A 17,790-nucleotide genomic window follows, 5' to 3' on the forward strand; every position below is an offset into this window, starting at 1 on the left:
TAACAATATTTAGAAAAGAAAAATATTCAATGAAAAAAGGCTAAATTAAATTTTTTTTTCCCCCTAATTTTAAAATTAGCACTTTTGGTCTACCAGGTCAATGCCGATGTTGAGAACTAAAATAGCTGATTTTTGTAAGTTGAAGGAACAAAAGTGCAATTTAGCAAAATAATAAAATACACGTGTGAGACCGAGTCATTAAATTCGAGAAGCAAAACACAACTAAGTCAAACAAAAAGAAAAAAACTAATCAACAATAGTTAGGAGAGTTATATATAAATACGAAAGAACCACGCATCACAATGTTTAAAATATTGGAAGAGGGTTAACCGTGATTAAATAGACTAATCAATCAATAGCGATTCAATCTTTCTCGTTAGGGTTTATGGCAGATCAATAAATGCAAGAGAGCCAACCTGCTGGAGTTGCAATTGCACCTACCCTGAAGAACGTTCAGTGAGTATCTGAATATGTTTTCGTGAAATTATTCTGATGGATCTATGACACATTGATACGGGTATAATTGAATGTAACCGTAACGTCTTTGGGGTTAGAAATGTTTGAGTTTGAGACCTGTGAATCTTGAAAGATGGAGTGAGATGATATATTGTCTTATTTTTTGGGTGTGTGTGAATTGGTGGGTGATACATTGATACCAGCAGTAGTTTGAGATTCGATTAGAATTGTCGTAGCCATAGAGCACAAATTAACATAATAAAAGAAGAGGAATGTTAGCAACAGTCACTTTTCAACACTCTCTCTAGCACTTACTCTTTTATTAGATGAAATCAATGTATGCCCCATCAATTTATGTGGCTTCAATTTTCAAAGTGTAGACCCGCAATGATGTGTTCAAAAAAGAGTGTTGCTAGCATTACTCATAAAGAATGTCTTAGAGAGAAATTCATGTAAAGTCTTACGGTGTAAAAGATGGCATATTCTCATCTTAAGTAGTTTGCATTGCATGGAGAAGATTGTTTGTACAAGTCTCTGTAAGAAGACTATAACAGAATAGACATAGTTTAGTATAGTCAAAGGTAATACTGATTGAGAAAAATTACGAGCCAAATTATTATTAACAAGAATTCAGTTTTGAAGGAAAGATCTTTCTTCTTGTTTACAATGTGCATGTTTGGTATCACAACGAGTTTGTCAGAATTGTGGTGAGTCGTCATGATTTTTAAAAGCTAAACCTTATAGCTTTTGCAAAATTATGGTGGTTCCATATGACTCCGGCAAAACCACCATGATGCAAATCATGCAGAATATCTAATATAATAATGCTTTTAGTAATTCTTTACTGTGAATGTTGGAATATGTAATAAATTTCCTTCTCTACAGAATAAACTAATTACGGCTTGAGGTGTTTTTACTTGCAGAAATATTGTTTCAACAGTAAATTGGGGGCGTAAGTTAGATCTCAAAGCGATTGGTCTCCAAGCTCCTAACACTCGTATTGTGACGTACAAGCCCAAGGCAAGTTTCATCTGCTCAATCGTTGTGAATGTCATCCAAATACTATATGTGTTATGTATGCAAGTGTGTGCGTTGTGCGCTTGTGCTTGCTTTTCCTTTCAATTGGTAAATATGATTGTTTTAGAGGCACTGATGATCGTAATGCAAAATTCTTTGTAGCGTATACCTTTTCTCGTTATGAAGATCAGAGAACCAAAAACAACTGCACTTATCTCTGCTTCTGGCATGATGGTATGCTCTTTGGTTGCACTTGCTCATTGAAGTGCTTTATGTTTTTTTAACATTGTATTCCAATATTGTATGTGTTGTTTAACATATAACCATATCCCTAATCAGTGTTCCTTTTGCAAAACCAAATAATTTGGCATAGTACTTTGAAGGAATTCTGTTTCTTATGCTGTTCTAATTTACCTAGATTTGTATTTGAGCTAAAAGTGAGCAACAATCTAAATTGGCAGCAAGAAAGGTGTGTTCTTGTTCTTTTTTTGGTTTATCACATTCCTACTATGTATCTATATTATTGATGTCCTCCACTCGAAGTTAATTACACTGGAAAACTAAGCCATTTGTGTTAGATTGGAGCCTCTTTGTTTTTCAAAATTTACGGTATTTTCTAATTTATTTTTTTCTACTTAGCAGACCGGTATCATGCAAAAGCTTGGTTTTCCGGCTAAATTTGAGGTACAACTTCTTCTCTTTCAGATTATCCACTTCACTGGAATTGTTTCATCAACAATTTGTGTTTTTTTCTCGTAATACTTGATTCCTTTGCCTTTATTTATGCTTTAGGATTTCAAGATTCGCAGCCAGATGAATGTCAACTTCCGCAAATGGTTGGATGGTCTTGCGCGTTCCTATGGTGCTTCATCTAGTGTAAACTTGGTTGACGAAGTTTCAAAAAGTATTCAGCAACTCACTATTTAACTTTGCTTGCAAGTCAGGCCATATTGAGTTTGTATTTGAAACTCACAAATACACATTCAATTTGTATTCAATGACAGGAGAGAAAATGTACTTTTTATATCTTCAAGATAAATAAGTGTTAATAAGATATGTTTATGCATTTCAACTACCTCAAGCCTATTTATGAATATCTCCATACTTGAACTGGAATATTAGTATCTTTTGCATTGTTATCAAGCACCCCATTATCGTTGCTCTTAGAAAACTACCCTATAAATCACTTAATAAAAAATTTCTTATTTACTTTTATTATGCTGTTAGTTATTCCATCCTATTTTCATGTTTCTTTTTGTATAAAAACAATTGGAAAAAGTAAATTATTAATAATTAAAGTGGACTAATGGTCATTATACAATAACTATCGGAAATTTAAACTTCATCCTATAAAGTTATAATCTCAAACTCTTACCACCGAATTGACACTTCATTGACTTTTTCTTTGTAAATTTAGAAAAGAGAAAATTATCATTAACTAAACAAATGGAACTATTGACCATTGTACAAATGTCTTCAAAATAATTTGAATTGTGTCCCTTATTAGACCAAACTCCTATCATTAAATTCCCATTCATGGACAATTGCATCATGTATATTAGAAATACTTTGGTTCGATTAAAGTTGAGTTCATCCTTTTCTTCTTTTTTTCCTCACACAACATTGTATGTTTGGTCTGTTAAAATGCAATGTAAAATATCTATAAAATAAAAAATAAAAATAATATTGTGTTTTTGAGCTAGACATAATTTATTTATTGAAAACAGCTTACAACCATATCATAAATTATTTTTATGATAACTTCGAAATACTTTTAACGAACATGCAGATCATGAGATAAGCTCAAATAAAGTTTAATTAACTTTTTCAAACACTTCCTAAGTTCAAAGAACGTAATCTTGCCAACAATTCAGTGGTATAGTAGATATGGTTAACTTCACTTTTGGACCGAGTCATATAGTAGTAGTAATTAAGCATCACTATCAGTATCACTGCTGCTTATGATATCAAAACGGAGCAGATGAAAGAATCTACAATGAACCAAAAGGCACATGGCATTACGTGATCACAAACCACTTCTTATCCTTGACTCTGTCTTTTAACCATCTGATACGTATGTGATTAGGTTCCTATATATATAATACAATAGTGCCCAACAATCCAATTCATAAACACTCGTTAACATTAATATCACTAGGAATAGTTACTGTCCCCTAAAAAATGGCTATGAAGTTAGCAATATTATTGTGTTTGGTGATACTCAACCTCACTTCAGCATTTGCAGCCAGAGTGAATGATGCCTATGGTGGTGATACAGATACTGGCAGTCCATTAGGGACTGACATATACCAATACAGTTGCCCTGAAGCAGAGGCCATAATCTTCTCTTGGGTGGAACAAGCTGTCTCTAGTGACCCAAGAATGGCTGCTTCATTGCTAAGGCTACATTTTCATGATTGCTTTGTCAATGCAAGCACTTCTTTGCCTTCATATATTGTCTTTTTTATTTTTATTTTTTAAATGGTCTAAACAAATTTTTATTACGTATAAATTTAAATTTAATTTCTATAAAATGTTTAGCTCCTACCTTTTATACAAATAGATGTTTTTAGTCCCTACAACACACCCGTTTTTATAATAAGCCATGAACTAAAAGGTATAAATTGATAAAAAAAAATTATAGAAACTAAAATAAATGTAAATCATTTTTTACAGGGTTGTGATGCTTCAGTCTTGCTGGATGACACAGAAAACTTTGTTGGTGAGAAAACAGCTGCTCCAAACGTGAATTCACTTAGAGGATTTGATGTAATCAATGAAATAAAATCTGAACTAGAAGTAGTTTGTCCACAAACTGTTTCTTGTGCTGACATACTAGCAACTGCTGCTCGAGATTCGGTTCTTCTGGTTTGTCATTGCTCCTTTGGATTCGAATTTGATCCTTCTTATTTTATTTTATTTTTCTAAATTAGTATTATTTCTATTATAGTCAGGAGGACCAACTTGGGAGGTGCAAATGGGAAGAAAAGATAGTATAACGGCTAGCAAGGCAGGAGCAAATAATAACATTCCGGGACCAAACTCAACAGTTGATATGCTTGTGGCCAAGTTTGAAAACGTAGGCCTTACACTTCAAGACATGGTTGCCCTCTCAGGTTAATCCTCTGGATATTGTTATTTCCGTGTTAACGTACAGATAATTTACTCAGTTCATTGAAAATCAAGATTAGTGTTGCTTATTTTATTTTTTTTACCCTCTTTTCAGGTGCACATACAATAGGAAAAGCCCGCTGCTCAACATTTAGCTCTCGCTTACGAAGTAACAGCGTCTCAGACGGTCCATATGTTAATGCTGAATTTGTATCATCATTGAAGCGGTTGTGCTCGGGGCAAGATAATAGCAACCGAATTGCACATCTTGACCTGGTCACACCAGCAACATTTGATAATCAATACTATATCAATCTTCTATCTGGGGAAGGATTGCTTCCATCGGACCAAACTTTGGTGAATGGGAATGATCAGACACGACAGATTGTCGAAACCTATGTAGCAAATCCGTTTGTTTTCTTTGATGACTTCAAGAATTCAATGGTGAAAATGGGAAGCTTGGGAACAGCTACACAGAGCATCGGGCAGATTCGCAGAGACTGCCGAACTATTAATTAAATAATTTAAGTCAAGTTGATAATGCCCTATGTAAACTCAGTATGATGGTCGTGTGCTATTCCATCGTTAGGAAAAATTATGTTAAGTGTGTGGGATGAAAACGTACTGATTAATTAATTAATGATTACTTGAATCGAGCTGAGTAGCTCTTTATAACCAAAGATGACAGCAATTATTTCCTTAAGCGCATTATATGATTTCATTAGGTAAAATACCAAAACCACATGAAACTATATTGATTGTCTAAATTAATGGTGAAGTTTTATTAAAATTTATAAATAAAGCGAAGCCTATGTTACATGACGATCTGGGTAGATCGTTTCCTTGCGAAGTGTATTGACCCCTCACAGCCCTTAGTGCTGAGCCAGACAGTGATAGTGAAATCTCAACAATTAGGACCGAAGTAACTCATGAATGCAAATATATGGATTACAAAGCCGTTTGAAAGCTGCAACATCTGTATGTGCCGCCTCGCCTTAAACTCAACGAAGTTCAGACTCCTGGGGTTGAAAAGATATGTCAGCATTGAAATTATAAACAAAAATATAGGAACAAGCATAGCTTGACCACCCATCTTCCATAAACTATTTAAACCTAAATCCTCCTTGATGTTTTGACCTTATCATCTGTAGAGCTCATTTTATTTTGACCTTATCTTATTTTGAGTCCACCTATCCGTCATAAATCCTTTATTTATTTTTTATTACATAAATTCTTGTTTATACAATGTTGGAAGTTTTTTCTTGTTAGTATTTACCACCCAAATTCAATTTTATTCACATCAATAGTCTTATAACTGGGTCGGAAGATTTTCTCTGAGCATGAGCATTACTTTTCCATAATAAATGATACTTAAAGCACTCTTTTGATTCATCCACCCCGCCTACATACTATTGATGTCCCTTATTCTCTCTATGGTCCCTACCGAACTCTTGGAAATGATAAAAATGCATACTCATGATCCTACAATCCTACTTAATGAATAATCATTGCCCCCTTTCAAAAGGCAACAAAAAGTTAGTAAGATGACGTCAAAAGACTACAGCTTGTTAGTTTGTGTTTTTTTTGTGTGTGCATGTGTTCAAACTGGGGTAGATAAGTTGGTGCAAGGACTAAAACCTGTAGGCCTGTTTTTCCACATCAGCTCTTGTGTATTATTGATACCCTAAAATGGATTAAGGAAACATGATTAGACGAAAAGACATCATCAAATAGAAAGAAGGTGAAAAGGATTAACGTTATACCTGTGAATAACGTCCAGGATCACCGGCAGAAACAAATGATGTCTGTGACTGTTTATAGCCAAGTTCCTAAAAATCCAAACAACTTTCAATTATACACCAAAAAGGAGCCATTTAAAATTAGCAAGTCAGAGAACAGTGGCTACATGTATAGGCTCTGAGTTATATCAGACATCCCTTCTATTGTTATCAAACAAATGTTGACAAGGGTATATCATATAGCATTACCTGAACATTTTGATGACCTGTAACTCCATATGCCTGGAACTAGAATTGGAAAAAAAAGTCATTAGCATAATCCTCGTTTTTCTATGCCAAATGAAGTATATCCTAGAGATGCTTACCGACGAAGGCTGCTGTATTTGTTGATGGTGAACTTGTCCTCGAAAATGACTTTGAGGCTGAACCTGTTGGTTTTGTGCAACTTGCTGGGTGGGTGGTATTGAAGGCTGTCCCTGAATTTGAGACTGCTGAACAGACTGATTGAGCAGTTGTTTTTGCTGTTCAGATGATGTCAACTCTTCGGGTTTCTCCCACTGTGGGTTCATTTCAGCAAAAATTAGTTCCACAATGTAAAATAACTCACAAAACCTAATGGCAAGTTGGCAACTCAAGTAAATTCTTACCCGACTTTCCCCAGTTACACTATTATAGTAGTATTTGAAGCCCTCGGGAGATAGATGCTCTGTCCAATTACAATTTCCAAGAGTTGTGTTCTGGCTTATTGGTTGTACAGAAGAAGTAGCAGGTGTTGATGAAGGAACACCTGCAGCAGGTGCAGCTACATGAGTGCCGGTCGCTGCTTGCGATACAGTCCCACCCCATTGAGACTACAAAAATAAAAGAATAAAAAGCATTAGCACATGATCGTTATATAAAAGACATCCTCTAATGCATCCTAGAAGGATAATAAATAATATGAACTAACAACAATAGAAAGTAATCAATTACTCCAAGACTTCCAAGTCAAAAGTCAATTGAAAGAGTACAGCACATGTAAAGAATACAATTATCAGTTGGTAGCTACAAGGACAATATTATGCAGGGGTCGGGATTCGAACCCCAGACTACCCACTTCTACACATTTAAAATGTGTGAACCCCAGCCACTAGGCTACTTGACCAAAAAAAATACAATTATCAAGAAACTTTTAGTAGTATAACTGATTCAAACTAAACCAACCAAAGACGATTCATAGATCAGTCCAACCAAAGACGATTCATAGATCAGTCCAACCAAAGACGATCAAGCAATAAAACCAATGTTCAACTTGTGAAATCTCATACTGGGTGATATGATGAACAAATAAGATAATCCAAATTAAAAGGAATTTAAGGAAGAGATTTTGACAATAAATACCTGTGTTTTAGTAGCTTCTGCATGATGCTGCAATGGCGATGCTTGACTGGATGGTTGCATCATCTGTAATTGTTGTTGAAGCTGGGAGAAGGCCTGCTGAGATGAATGAAAGCTTGCTTGTAACGTCTGTGTTTGTTGTGACAACAATTGAGCTAACTGAGAAGGGGATTGTGGAAGAGGTTGAAGTGGATGTTGCTGCTGCTGCATAGAAGGAGGAATTTGCTGTTGACTTGGAGTAGTCAATGCGGTATTAGATTGCATGCTGGTATCAAGAGAGGTCTGAGGAAATGTAGCAGACAAAACACCCTGCTGACTTTGAGGCTGAGAAACTGAAAACTGTGCATTTATGCCCAGTCCCTGTGGACCAGCAGGGAGAGGTTGTGGCTGACCATGCTGCCTGAAAGATGGACGTGTGGATGTTTGTGGATAGGGAATCGGAGCTTGAGGATATAACTGGTGTGAAGGTGGAAACTCCTGAGATGATTGAATAGGTTTCTGTGATGGAGGTATTTGTTGATTGACCGGTGGAATTTGTGGTTGAGGCTGGTTGAAATTCTGAAAACAAAGTAAATTTACTAATCTGAGTCAAGCTAACAAACAGGTGAAGCCTCATTACTCATTGATGCTTACTGATAATCTCAAAATACCTGTTGCGGCATTGCTGACGGAGACTGAGTTTGAAAACGACCATCTATGGAGACTCCCATGCCAGTCATAGGACCACCCTATATTCATTTAAATAGTGTAAGCAACAGATTTGTGAAGATCAAAATAATGGACGAATAAATAATTAGGGGTCAACATTTTGAAAATTATTATTAAACTCTTGAACCCTTCTCTGTCACTTGTCAGTGACAGATTATGCCATGTGATTAATTAGAGAACCTTGCAGAAGCAGCTACTAAATGAGTTTATTCCATTCTTTTAACAAAAAAGAGTGATGAGACACTGCAGTTTCAGTCTTGCAGTAGTGCAGTTTGATATTTGATAAAAACAGGCGATCACTTAGCAACAAAACCCAGAAGGTAGCAAAAAGGTATTTAAAGGACTTTGCTCAGTAGTGTGTTCGCAGGCTCACACCTCTCGATCAACAGACAAGTTCAAACCTTTTTTATCATGATTAGAATTGACAAAGTGATTGATGGGGTAACTTCTGATGCAGTCAGTTATTTAGGGGTACTTAGCAGTTTGTGTAATATGCAGTTATTTGTGTTTCTTAGGAGCAGTTAGGCAGTTTGTTTTAGAGTGCAGTTATTAGTATTTGATTAGGAGCAGTTAGACAGTTTATTTCCTAGTATCACAAATAAGGCCATTCAGCCATAACTGTGGGGAGGATTCAGGAAAATAGACTTAAGAATTAGGAAGGCAGAGATGTATTGTTAGCACTCTGAAGGAGCATTTGCTCTGGGATTACAGAGGGGTTAATCTTCTGTAATATTTCTTTTAATTAATTAATTAATTCAATAATACAGTTTCTTCTTCTTTTTAATACCGGGTTCCTATCAGTAATATTTCCCATGATTTACTCAGCCAAAGTTAAAGATAAGTCAGCTGAGAGTACTAATCACCATGCAGCAACAAATCCATAGTGAAGACAAAACCAACTAACCAAGGCAGCAATTAATATTGAAAAGTAAAACACTTGGCATAAAATAGGGAGAGGCATTTCAGTTGCGGTAGATTTTAAAGAAAAATATTATCAATGGACTTGGGGAAACATCTTTCAATATCATTGAATTTATACTTACTGCATTTATAGGCAATGCCATGTCCCCGGATCTTGGAATCAATGGAGGCCCCATGCCATGAAAACCAGCATTGAAGGATGTCCCAGTATTTGGTTGAGGGATTGGACGCCAAGCATTAGGGGGAGGAATATGATCACCCATAGGATCAGAATTATTTGATGGAAGTCTGCAAATAGTAATTGCCAAAATAAAGCATAGCATTGAGTAACATAACAAGAATACAAAAGATGAACCATTAAAAGATAGTAGTAAGGCTGGTCCTTTGCAAAAAGAAATAGTAGTAAAGCTGGTGGGAGGATACCTAGTGCCTGGTGAATCCAATCTTGGACCAAATCCTGCAGATCCAAATGCAGGACCCCTGGAAACCAAAGATAAGTTCAAAAACTACTCATTGATGCATGCATAACATCCATTTGAGTCATATATTGGAAGCCTAACACATGGGCTAACTAGTCATAATTAAGCTAATATGGTAGAGTGCTAAAATGGCAAAATAAAACTCTAGCTTAGCCATGATCTCATATTCATAACACCAAGCACAAATCAATTTCTGGATCAAGTGAAAATAGTCCACGGCTCCATGCTTTGTGCAATTAATTAATTATATGATGGGCTTTTATGCTTAGGAATCATCCACTAATGCTAGAAAACAAACCTGGAATCTCCTTGACGAGGTCTCTTAGGATCAGCGAACCGGACAATCAGTGGTTGTTCACAACCCTATGCAAAAACATACAAGATTATAAACATAAAGCTCTTATAAGGAGAACTGAAAAAAGAAGAAGAAAAATTCTTACTCTCATTGTATATATTCCATTAAGTGCATTAATAGCTGCCAGTGCCATATCTCTATGAGAGTATTTGACAAAACCGCATCCTTCAGACAAAAATAAGGAAAAATATTATCTATTTGGTACTGCTGTCAAATGCCAAACGCGCATACAGGGACCAAGAATAAAAATTAAATGACCCCAAACATTGTAGGAAAAGGATTATGAAAACAATGTTGAATGCGTCAGTTGTTTCATACTTTACAGAAACCATTTGTAACCTGAGAATAAGAAACACCAATTCTCACTCTCCCAGTCCCACCCCACAACCAGGTTTCAGACTAATTTCACATATATGAAGAAAACATACCACGACTCTGCTTCTGGTCATCACGCATAAGATAAACATCTTCAATCCGTCCATATTTTGAGAAAACCTGATGCAAGAGACACTATCAATCACTACCGTGTTCACAACAACAGTAAGCATGACACATTATTCCTGGAAAACTAAACATTTTGGAGGGAGGGAAGTCAACAATTCACTAAATTACAAGGACATCGTTTGTCTTGTTCCAAACATTCCCTTTTGCAAGAAAACAAACACATTTGTCCCACTGCAAATAGTTCAGTAACAATCTCTAATGTTTAAAGTTTGACTGGTAGCAACATACTTCCTCGACTTCCTTTACACTGGCCTGTTTGTTCAGAGAGCCCACGAATAGTTTGTACTCAACTGCACCTATCATATATAAATTTTACAAAACAGTCAGTCCAGGCAGTCGGATGATTTGGAACAATGATGCATTTAGAAAAGGAAAAAAAAAACGGGGGGGGGGGTGGGATGCCCAGGCGCAAATTCTTCCCAATTAAGGCTATAACTAACGACTTTCAACAATCATAAGCTTCAGAGCATGTTCAGACGAAGGTACGTACTACTGTTAACTTTTTTTTCCTTATCACTTAAAAGTTGTTATAACTAAAACGTGAATTTCACATGGCTTTAAATATATTTGGGTAAAATAATAAGTTGACTACTACAGCAGACAAAACGTTTAGACCATCCAAATAAATGTTCAGAAAGAGACAAGATACCCAATGATCAGCTGATAAAAATAATAGACAGGTTTTCTATGTCAAAAAGATGTCTCAAACATTTCATCAGGTTCCATAAGGTCCCCTAATGCACAACATTGGCAGTTGTGCCAGATAAGTCGAGTTGCACTACAATTTATATATGTAAAAATTACAACTGTGATTTGGGAGACCTGAACAATATTTATTAATCCATGTATGTACACTATACTACACATGTTGCAATAAGAATTTTACAGACCAAACAATGTAAGGAGAAAAAAATATTTACCAAGGCGTTCTCGTTCGCCATCAGCATACCGCACTTGGATGGGACCAACACCCTAAATGATAATATTATACGTGTCAGAAAATTACTAATCATATGTTGCCTTCCCTACTTACTATTCACTTAGGATTCAAAAGCACTGCACTCACTCCGGGAAGAGTATGTCGATTGTGCAATGCTCTAATTGCCTGATCAGCTTCCTCTGAGGTAGCATATTTTATAAAACAACAACCTGCACAATAAAAGGTGTTTTATGCCAGTTCCACTAAATAACACCCTCGCCCCCAACAACCACCAACAGAAAGCCACTGAGCAGGAAAACAATAAAGCAAGAAGTCTGACTTTAGAAACTTTTTTTTCTTAGAAATACTTAGCTGCTAACGAACACATACAATAGGTCAAATTTGTAGAAATTTATGCATTGCATAGTCATTACCCCGTCAAACAAATTAGTTGATAATTTTCATGTACAGTATATTATATATTATATTATACTAAAACTACAGAAGATCCCACAGGAATAATATATAGAAAATATATCAAAGTAATCTTATCACAAGTGAGGAAGCAAAATTCCAAACATCAAGAGAAGCACATGATAGATCAAATTAAAAAGATACAGTATGATCTTTTTATATGAAGAAGAATTCTGTAGTGTACAACTCATTAGCAAAAACCAAACAGCAATGGCATGAAACACTTCAATATCAATAACCGAGATCACACTGATTTATCTGCACTAATGGTGAAGCTTACAAGCCACCACACAACTACAGTGCAATATAAATAATTGACTAGTTCATAATCTTCGTCAAGAAAATAAACACCTTCTATTTCACATCTCATATCAGAGTTGACATTGTATCCTCTGTAGATTGATTACAGCAAAACAGACTAACTCATAAGTAACAATAGGTTACTCATGCAAAAACTTCCCTTGGATAAAGGCATAACTAAAACCACTAAATTGCAACGTCTACAACACAGCACCAGAAATATTCACCAGTGTGCTAAAATATTCACAATCAATAGAATCTGAAGAGGAATTCTAGCATCGAAAAAGTAAAGGCTTAACTAATACCACCAAATTGCACAAGTTCACACAACTGCACCAGAAATATTCACCAGTGTGCTAAGATATTCACAATCAACAGAATCTGGGGATGAATTATGCTAGATGGCCTTTCTGACTCAATAGCATATATAAAAGATTTCAACAAATTATTGTGATAAAGTACGACTGTGAGTCTAACTAATAAACAAAGGCAAAAGAATAGCACTTGACGAAATTTCAGTTCCATGGAGAATCCAACTTTCATGGTGGTCTTTTCGACAACTAAATGGCACTGGTACCTAAACGGACCAGTGGGTAGCAGATCCAGTCAAATATGCAAACACCTCTGGTATCTCAGATGGCTACGCATAGACATATAAACAACGTGATTGTCGTCATCCCAAACAGGTGGAATTAGAATTTCTAAACCGCCTGACTTCTAAAATAATTTCTACATGTACTGCATCATTATATCTAATCACAGACCTATGATCAGGAAGAGGCAAAAACATTGTTCCAAGCAAGCACCACTCAGAAAGCATGTCGTACAGGAAATTATATACACCACGTACGCATAAAGTTTAAACTAAAAAACTATGTGCCAACATTTAACATACAGAACACAAACACAGAACCATCAACCACATGAACAGGTCATCCATTCATAAGGTGCAATTAGAATTTCTAGACCACCTGACTTCTAAAATAATTTCTATATGTGCTGCATCATTATATCTAATCACAGACCTACGATCACGAAGAAGCAAAATCATTGTTCCAAGTGAGCACCATTCTGAAACCACACCCATACAGGAAATCATATTCATCACATACGCATAATGTTCAAACTAAAATTAAACTAGGTGCCTACATTTAACATAAAGAATCACAAACACAACCATCAACCACGTCGCCAACAGGTCATCCATTCATAAGGTGCAAATAGAATTTCTAAATCACCAACTTCTAAAGTAATTTCTATATGTGCTGCATCATTATATCTGATAACCCACCTATGATCACGAAGAAGCAAAATCATTGTTCCAAGTGAGCACCATTCTGAAACTATGCCCATACAGGAAATCATATCCATCACATACGCATAATGTTGAAACTAAAACTAAACTAGGTGCCTACATTTAACATAAAGAATCACTAACACACAACCATCAACCACGTCACCAACAGGTCATCGATTCATACGTTGCAAATAGAATTTCTACACCACCCTGACTTCTAAAGTAATTTCTATATGGACTGCATCGTTGTATCTTATCACAGACCTATGATCACGAAGTAGCAAAATAATTGTTCCACGCAAACACACCATTCTGAAACCACGTCATAGAGGAAATTATATCCATCAAACACACATAAAACTTTAAAACTAAAACTAGTTGCCTACATTTAACTTAAAGAATCACAAAAACACAACCATCAACCACATCGCCAACGGGTCATCCATTCATACACACATGCATAACGTTAAAACTAAAACTAGTTGCCTACATTTGACATAAAGAATCACAAACACGCAACCATCAACCACATCGCCAACGGGTCAACCATTCATAATGTATCTAATGAAGTATGAATTCCAACAAACACATCAATCATTGATATCAATTAGCATCCGTACTTTGTCAGCCGAACTTTAAGCCCCCCACCATTTTACTCAATCGAAACTGATACATGACATCCCAAGCCATTCAATAAATGCTAACATTCACCAAAGTATGAGAAAAATTAAACCTTCTGAGATACATTGTGATTAACACCAGTCAAATGTAAAAACCCAAGATTTTGTCTGTTTCCTTTGTACAATTACTGACTTCTAAATTTTTGGCAAAACAATCTACACCTATAGCAACAAACACCCCCACTGCAACCAATTTTTGAGCAAAGCCCCCACTTCTGCAGCTACAATTGCAAGAGCAGGATCTTTTGGTCCTCGAAGATCCCATCTTCTATACAAAGAGCAGCTTACAGATTTACATCTCTCAGCCCCTTCAGGTATGACAGGTCGAGGAAAAAAGTGGAACCAAAACCAACAAGTCTGAACTTGTTTCAAAATCAAACTGAGATGAAGACGAGCGTATAGTCTTCCCTATCAGCCTCTCAGAGGACCTGAAAGAAAATGTACATGAATCGCAACAGTCTTAGAATATAAGAATCACAAATACCTTGATGCTGTCCTGTTTTTCTATCTTTGATCAGGGCGACCTCAACCACATTCCCGTGTTCCTCAAACAAAGGACGGATCTAGCATCAAATGATTGTAACAAGAAAACAATTACTTATCAAATATTAGACTTATGTTAATATATTTTGATCAGATGTAATGGAAAACATGAGATCATTAAGCAATCAAGAAAATAACATGTAAAAAGGTTAGACGACTTACATCTTCCTCAGTTGCTGTTCGGGGAACAGACCCAACAAAAAGTTTGGCAAAATTTCCACCATCAGAATGATCTGAAATGAACAAATGTGTCATTCAAGATTTCAAGTTATACCAAGTCATATTCTACTAGCTTCCACATCACAGCTCTCGGATTAACGCAAACGGATAAATACCAAGTATTTTGGTAAGTAAATTATAATGAAAACTCAACCGTTTGTTAGAGAATACTAATTATCGTGTGTAGTTTAGTAGTTTAGCACTTCAGCTTCTGTTACCCAGTTTACTGAAAGCTGTAAATTATTATGTTACCAAACAGTTGCAACTAACCCAGTATCATAGCTAGACTCAGTAAAACTAAATCTATATATATTCAATGTGACAGATAAACCAAACTTGTATGATTCATATTCCATAACGATTTAATCATATCAATCGTAATCATTAGACCACTAAAAGTATTCGACTTTAATCATATCTACCTTAAAAACAACTTCGAATATCATACAAATGATGATTTGTGATTGGCTGACAGTATCCATGCAAGGATCAACAACATCATATAATTCTAGCTAATATCAACGATGCAAAGATTCTAGGGTCAACAACATCCTACAACCCATGGAAACATAATCCCTAAAATAAACCTAGGTAGAATAAGATCATGCAAACATAACCCACCAACATTTCTGATTGAAGGCGTATCCGGTGTCAGACGCATGTGACTACATAATACATTCAATTGTCATTTACACGAATTATTACCGGTATCAGTGTTGTGTCCAGTATTTGTGCTTCATATTCAGCATGCAATTTCAAACAAACATAGATAACTACACGATAGCATTGATAGCAATTGAACTACGTATAACAGCAAAACCTAATAGCTAATAATCGAAAACAGAATCAACAAACTCACCCGGTGAAGCACCACGACCAGAGAACGGAAACCCACGTTTCTGACCAGACAACGGCGGTGGTGGCAGGTTGAATCCAAATTCATCACCGCCCACCGGTCTGAAGCCATCTCCGGCAGGTGGAGGACGGAGACCACCTCCAACCCTACCCGGAGACCACCGTGGGGGACTATCAAAGTTGCTACGGTGGAGAGGGGCGGGGCGGAAACCACCAGGACTTCGACGGTGGTTGTAGTTCATCGGAGAATCGGAGAAACGAGACGCCCTGGAAGGACGATTGTTGTTGTAAGGGTAATCATCGTCGTTGTTGTCGCCGTAGCGGTTTCCTCTGTGCCTATCCAGTTTGGCGAACAGAGTGAAACCCTAAAACCCTAGAGAATAAGAAGAAGAAGAAGAAGAAGAAGAAGAAGAAGTAGATGAAGAAGAATAGAGAAGAAAGAGTGTGAAGTGTTTATTTCTTTGCACCGGTGAACAAAGGAGTTTACAATTAACGACGATGCTACAAAATCATCAATTCCTAATCATCTCGTCAATTTAATAACTCTTTATTTATTTTTTCAATTTTGTTTTTTGTTTTTCACAATTTTTTTAATTATATGTTTGTTTTAAAGAAGAAAAATGCTAAAACACATATTTTTAACACACTTTTTTGCCCTCTATTGAAATTCACATTTGCCTATCAAATTTATATGGATCTTACATAATAAAGGAATATGCATCGTCGTAAAGAGCCTTATTCAATAAGCAGGCGAGCTCCGATTAACTGCCCGGTAAGACGCGCTCCTTAATATAATAGTCATAGAGTCAATACCCAGCGAAAGGCGGATCATAGAATCCGCTGTTTGATAGGAAGAATAGGCTGTATATGTTCTAAACTTCAAGGATGACGGACTTCTATGCGGAAACCGGAGAAGTAGGTATCCGAAGTTACCGAACAAACTAGCCACTCGTTTTTATGGATTCATCTGAATTTTAACCAATCTATATTCAAAAATATGTGTGTTAAAATGTATGTTGTTAATATTCCTCTTTAAAACAAAAGTCTCCTAGAATGAATTGCGCAAATATATACCCATTTGTTATAGTTTTTGTAAACAAAAAATAAAATCATTTATTTAATTATGAGGGAAAACAATCACTTATTTAAGAAAAAATAATCATTATTTTTAAGTGTGTTGTGTTCATTTGTTTCGATTTTTTAAGATAATTATAATCTAGAAAAAAACTTCAAATGAATAGTCGTTAAAAGTAGTTTTTCAAAAAAAATAATAATTAAGCAGATAGAAAATAATTGTCAAAATATAAAGGTGATTTTGTGGAAAAAAAATCTTTTTTATATAATTGTATCCAAACAGAATAAACACGATGGTTGCAATAAACACGCAAAAGTGATTCTGATTTTTTTATAAATCATTTTTATTTTAATCCGTAACAAGCGGGTCTTGTATCTCTACGTGTAATGGATTTGAATCATCTAAAGTGTAAAGTGTTTCTAACTAATTTATGATTTGTTATAATGTATTTATAATATCTACCTTTAATTTTTAAATTAACAATCGTAGAACTTGTTAAGGTCGTTCCACTTTCTTTCAAAAGAAAAAAAAAGGTCCTTCCACTTTCAAACCAATTGAATAGCTTGGAGGCATCACTTATTTCTCCTAACTCTATTACTGATGAGAGAGTAGACCGATTTAAGAGAGAGAAAATTGTTTTTATAGTTTGTTTCATTGATTAAAAGTGAAAAGGTTTTTTGTTGCATCAAAATGATTTTTTTTTCTAAATAAGTTGAATTAGTCAACATAAATTGGATTGAAATGATTCTCTTAATTTGATC

The 17,790-nt window shown here is 35.6% G+C and overlaps 2 protein-coding genes and 1 non-coding gene across 3 annotated transcripts; 2 read left to right on the forward strand and 1 right to left on the reverse strand.

The window, feature by feature from the left end:
• The first annotated feature begins 255 nt into the window (after positions 1-255).
• On the forward strand, positions 256-2,567 carry LOC25494119 (uncharacterized). Its single transcript, XR_003011295.2, has 5 exons — positions 256-456; positions 1,380-1,707; positions 1,892-1,942; positions 2,116-2,157; positions 2,266-2,567. It is a non-coding gene; the product is annotated as an uncharacterized protein (transcript).
• Positions 2,568-3,462: 895 nt separating this feature from the next.
• Positions 3,463-5,264, forward strand: LOC11417754 (peroxidase 40). Its single transcript, XM_003609754.4, has 4 exons — positions 3,463-3,903; positions 4,150-4,341; positions 4,424-4,589; positions 4,700-5,264. Exons 1-4 carry the CDS (start codon positions 3,655-3,657, stop codon positions 5,101-5,103), a joined length of 1,011 nt encoding a protein of 336 aa, XP_003609802.1. The 5' UTR covers positions 3,463-3,654; the 3' UTR covers positions 5,104-5,264.
• A 46-nt stretch (positions 5,265-5,310) lies between these two features.
• LOC11418334 (flowering time control protein FCA) lies at positions 5,311-16,464 on the reverse strand. Its single transcript, XM_003609755.4, has 19 exons — positions 15,959-16,464; positions 15,043-15,113; positions 14,822-14,900; positions 11,734-11,816; positions 11,588-11,639; positions 10,896-10,963; positions 10,592-10,658; positions 10,249-10,328; positions 10,107-10,171; positions 9,753-9,809; positions 9,452-9,617; positions 8,351-8,428; positions 7,704-8,258; positions 6,971-7,174; positions 6,689-6,880; positions 6,573-6,611; positions 6,348-6,413; positions 6,223-6,268; positions 5,311-5,603 (listed from the first exon to the last, which is right to left on the reverse strand). Exons 1-19 carry the CDS (start codon positions 16,194-16,196, stop codon positions 5,596-5,598), a joined length of 2,214 nt encoding a protein of 737 aa, XP_003609803.2. The 5' UTR covers positions 16,197-16,464; the 3' UTR covers positions 5,311-5,595.
• Between the last annotated feature and the right edge of the window lie 1,326 nt (positions 16,465-17,790).

The sequence above is a fragment of the Medicago truncatula genome, chromosome 4, assembly GCF_003473485.1.
Source record: "Medicago truncatula cultivar Jemalong A17 chromosome 4, MtrunA17r5.0-ANR, whole genome shotgun sequence".
NCBI lineage: Eukaryota > Viridiplantae > Streptophyta > Magnoliopsida > Fabales > Fabaceae > Medicago > Medicago truncatula.

What these genes read in the sequence shown, in the direction of transcription:
- LOC11417754 (XM_003609754.4), top strand. Translation starts at nt 3,655, where the DNA reads ATGGCTATGAAGTTAGCAATATTATTGTGTTTGGTGATACTCAACCTC. An exon ending in TTCATGATTGCTTTGTCAAT is followed by an intron (nt 3,904 to 4,149) that starts GCAAGCACTTCT and finishes CATTTTTTACAG; the next exon opens with GGTTGTGATGCTTCAGTCTT. An exon ending in CTCGAGATTCGGTTCTTCTG is followed by an intron (nt 4,342 to 4,423) that starts GTTTGTCATTGC and finishes TTTCTATTATAG; the next exon opens with TCAGGAGGACCAACTTGGGA.
- LOC11418334 (XM_003609755.4), bottom strand. Translation starts at nt 16,196, where the DNA reads ATGAACTACAACCACCGTCGAAGTCCTGGTGGTTTCCGCCCCGCCCCT. An exon ending in TGGTCGTGGTGCTTCACCGG is followed by an intron (nt 15,114 to 15,958) that starts GTGAGTTTGTTG and finishes TGTTCATTTCAG; the next exon opens with ATCATTCTGATGGTGGAAAT. An exon ending in ATCGACATACTCTTCCCGGA is followed by an intron (nt 11,640 to 11,733) that starts GTGAGTGCAGTG and finishes ATTATCATTTAG; the next exon opens with GGTGTTGGTCCCATCCAAGT.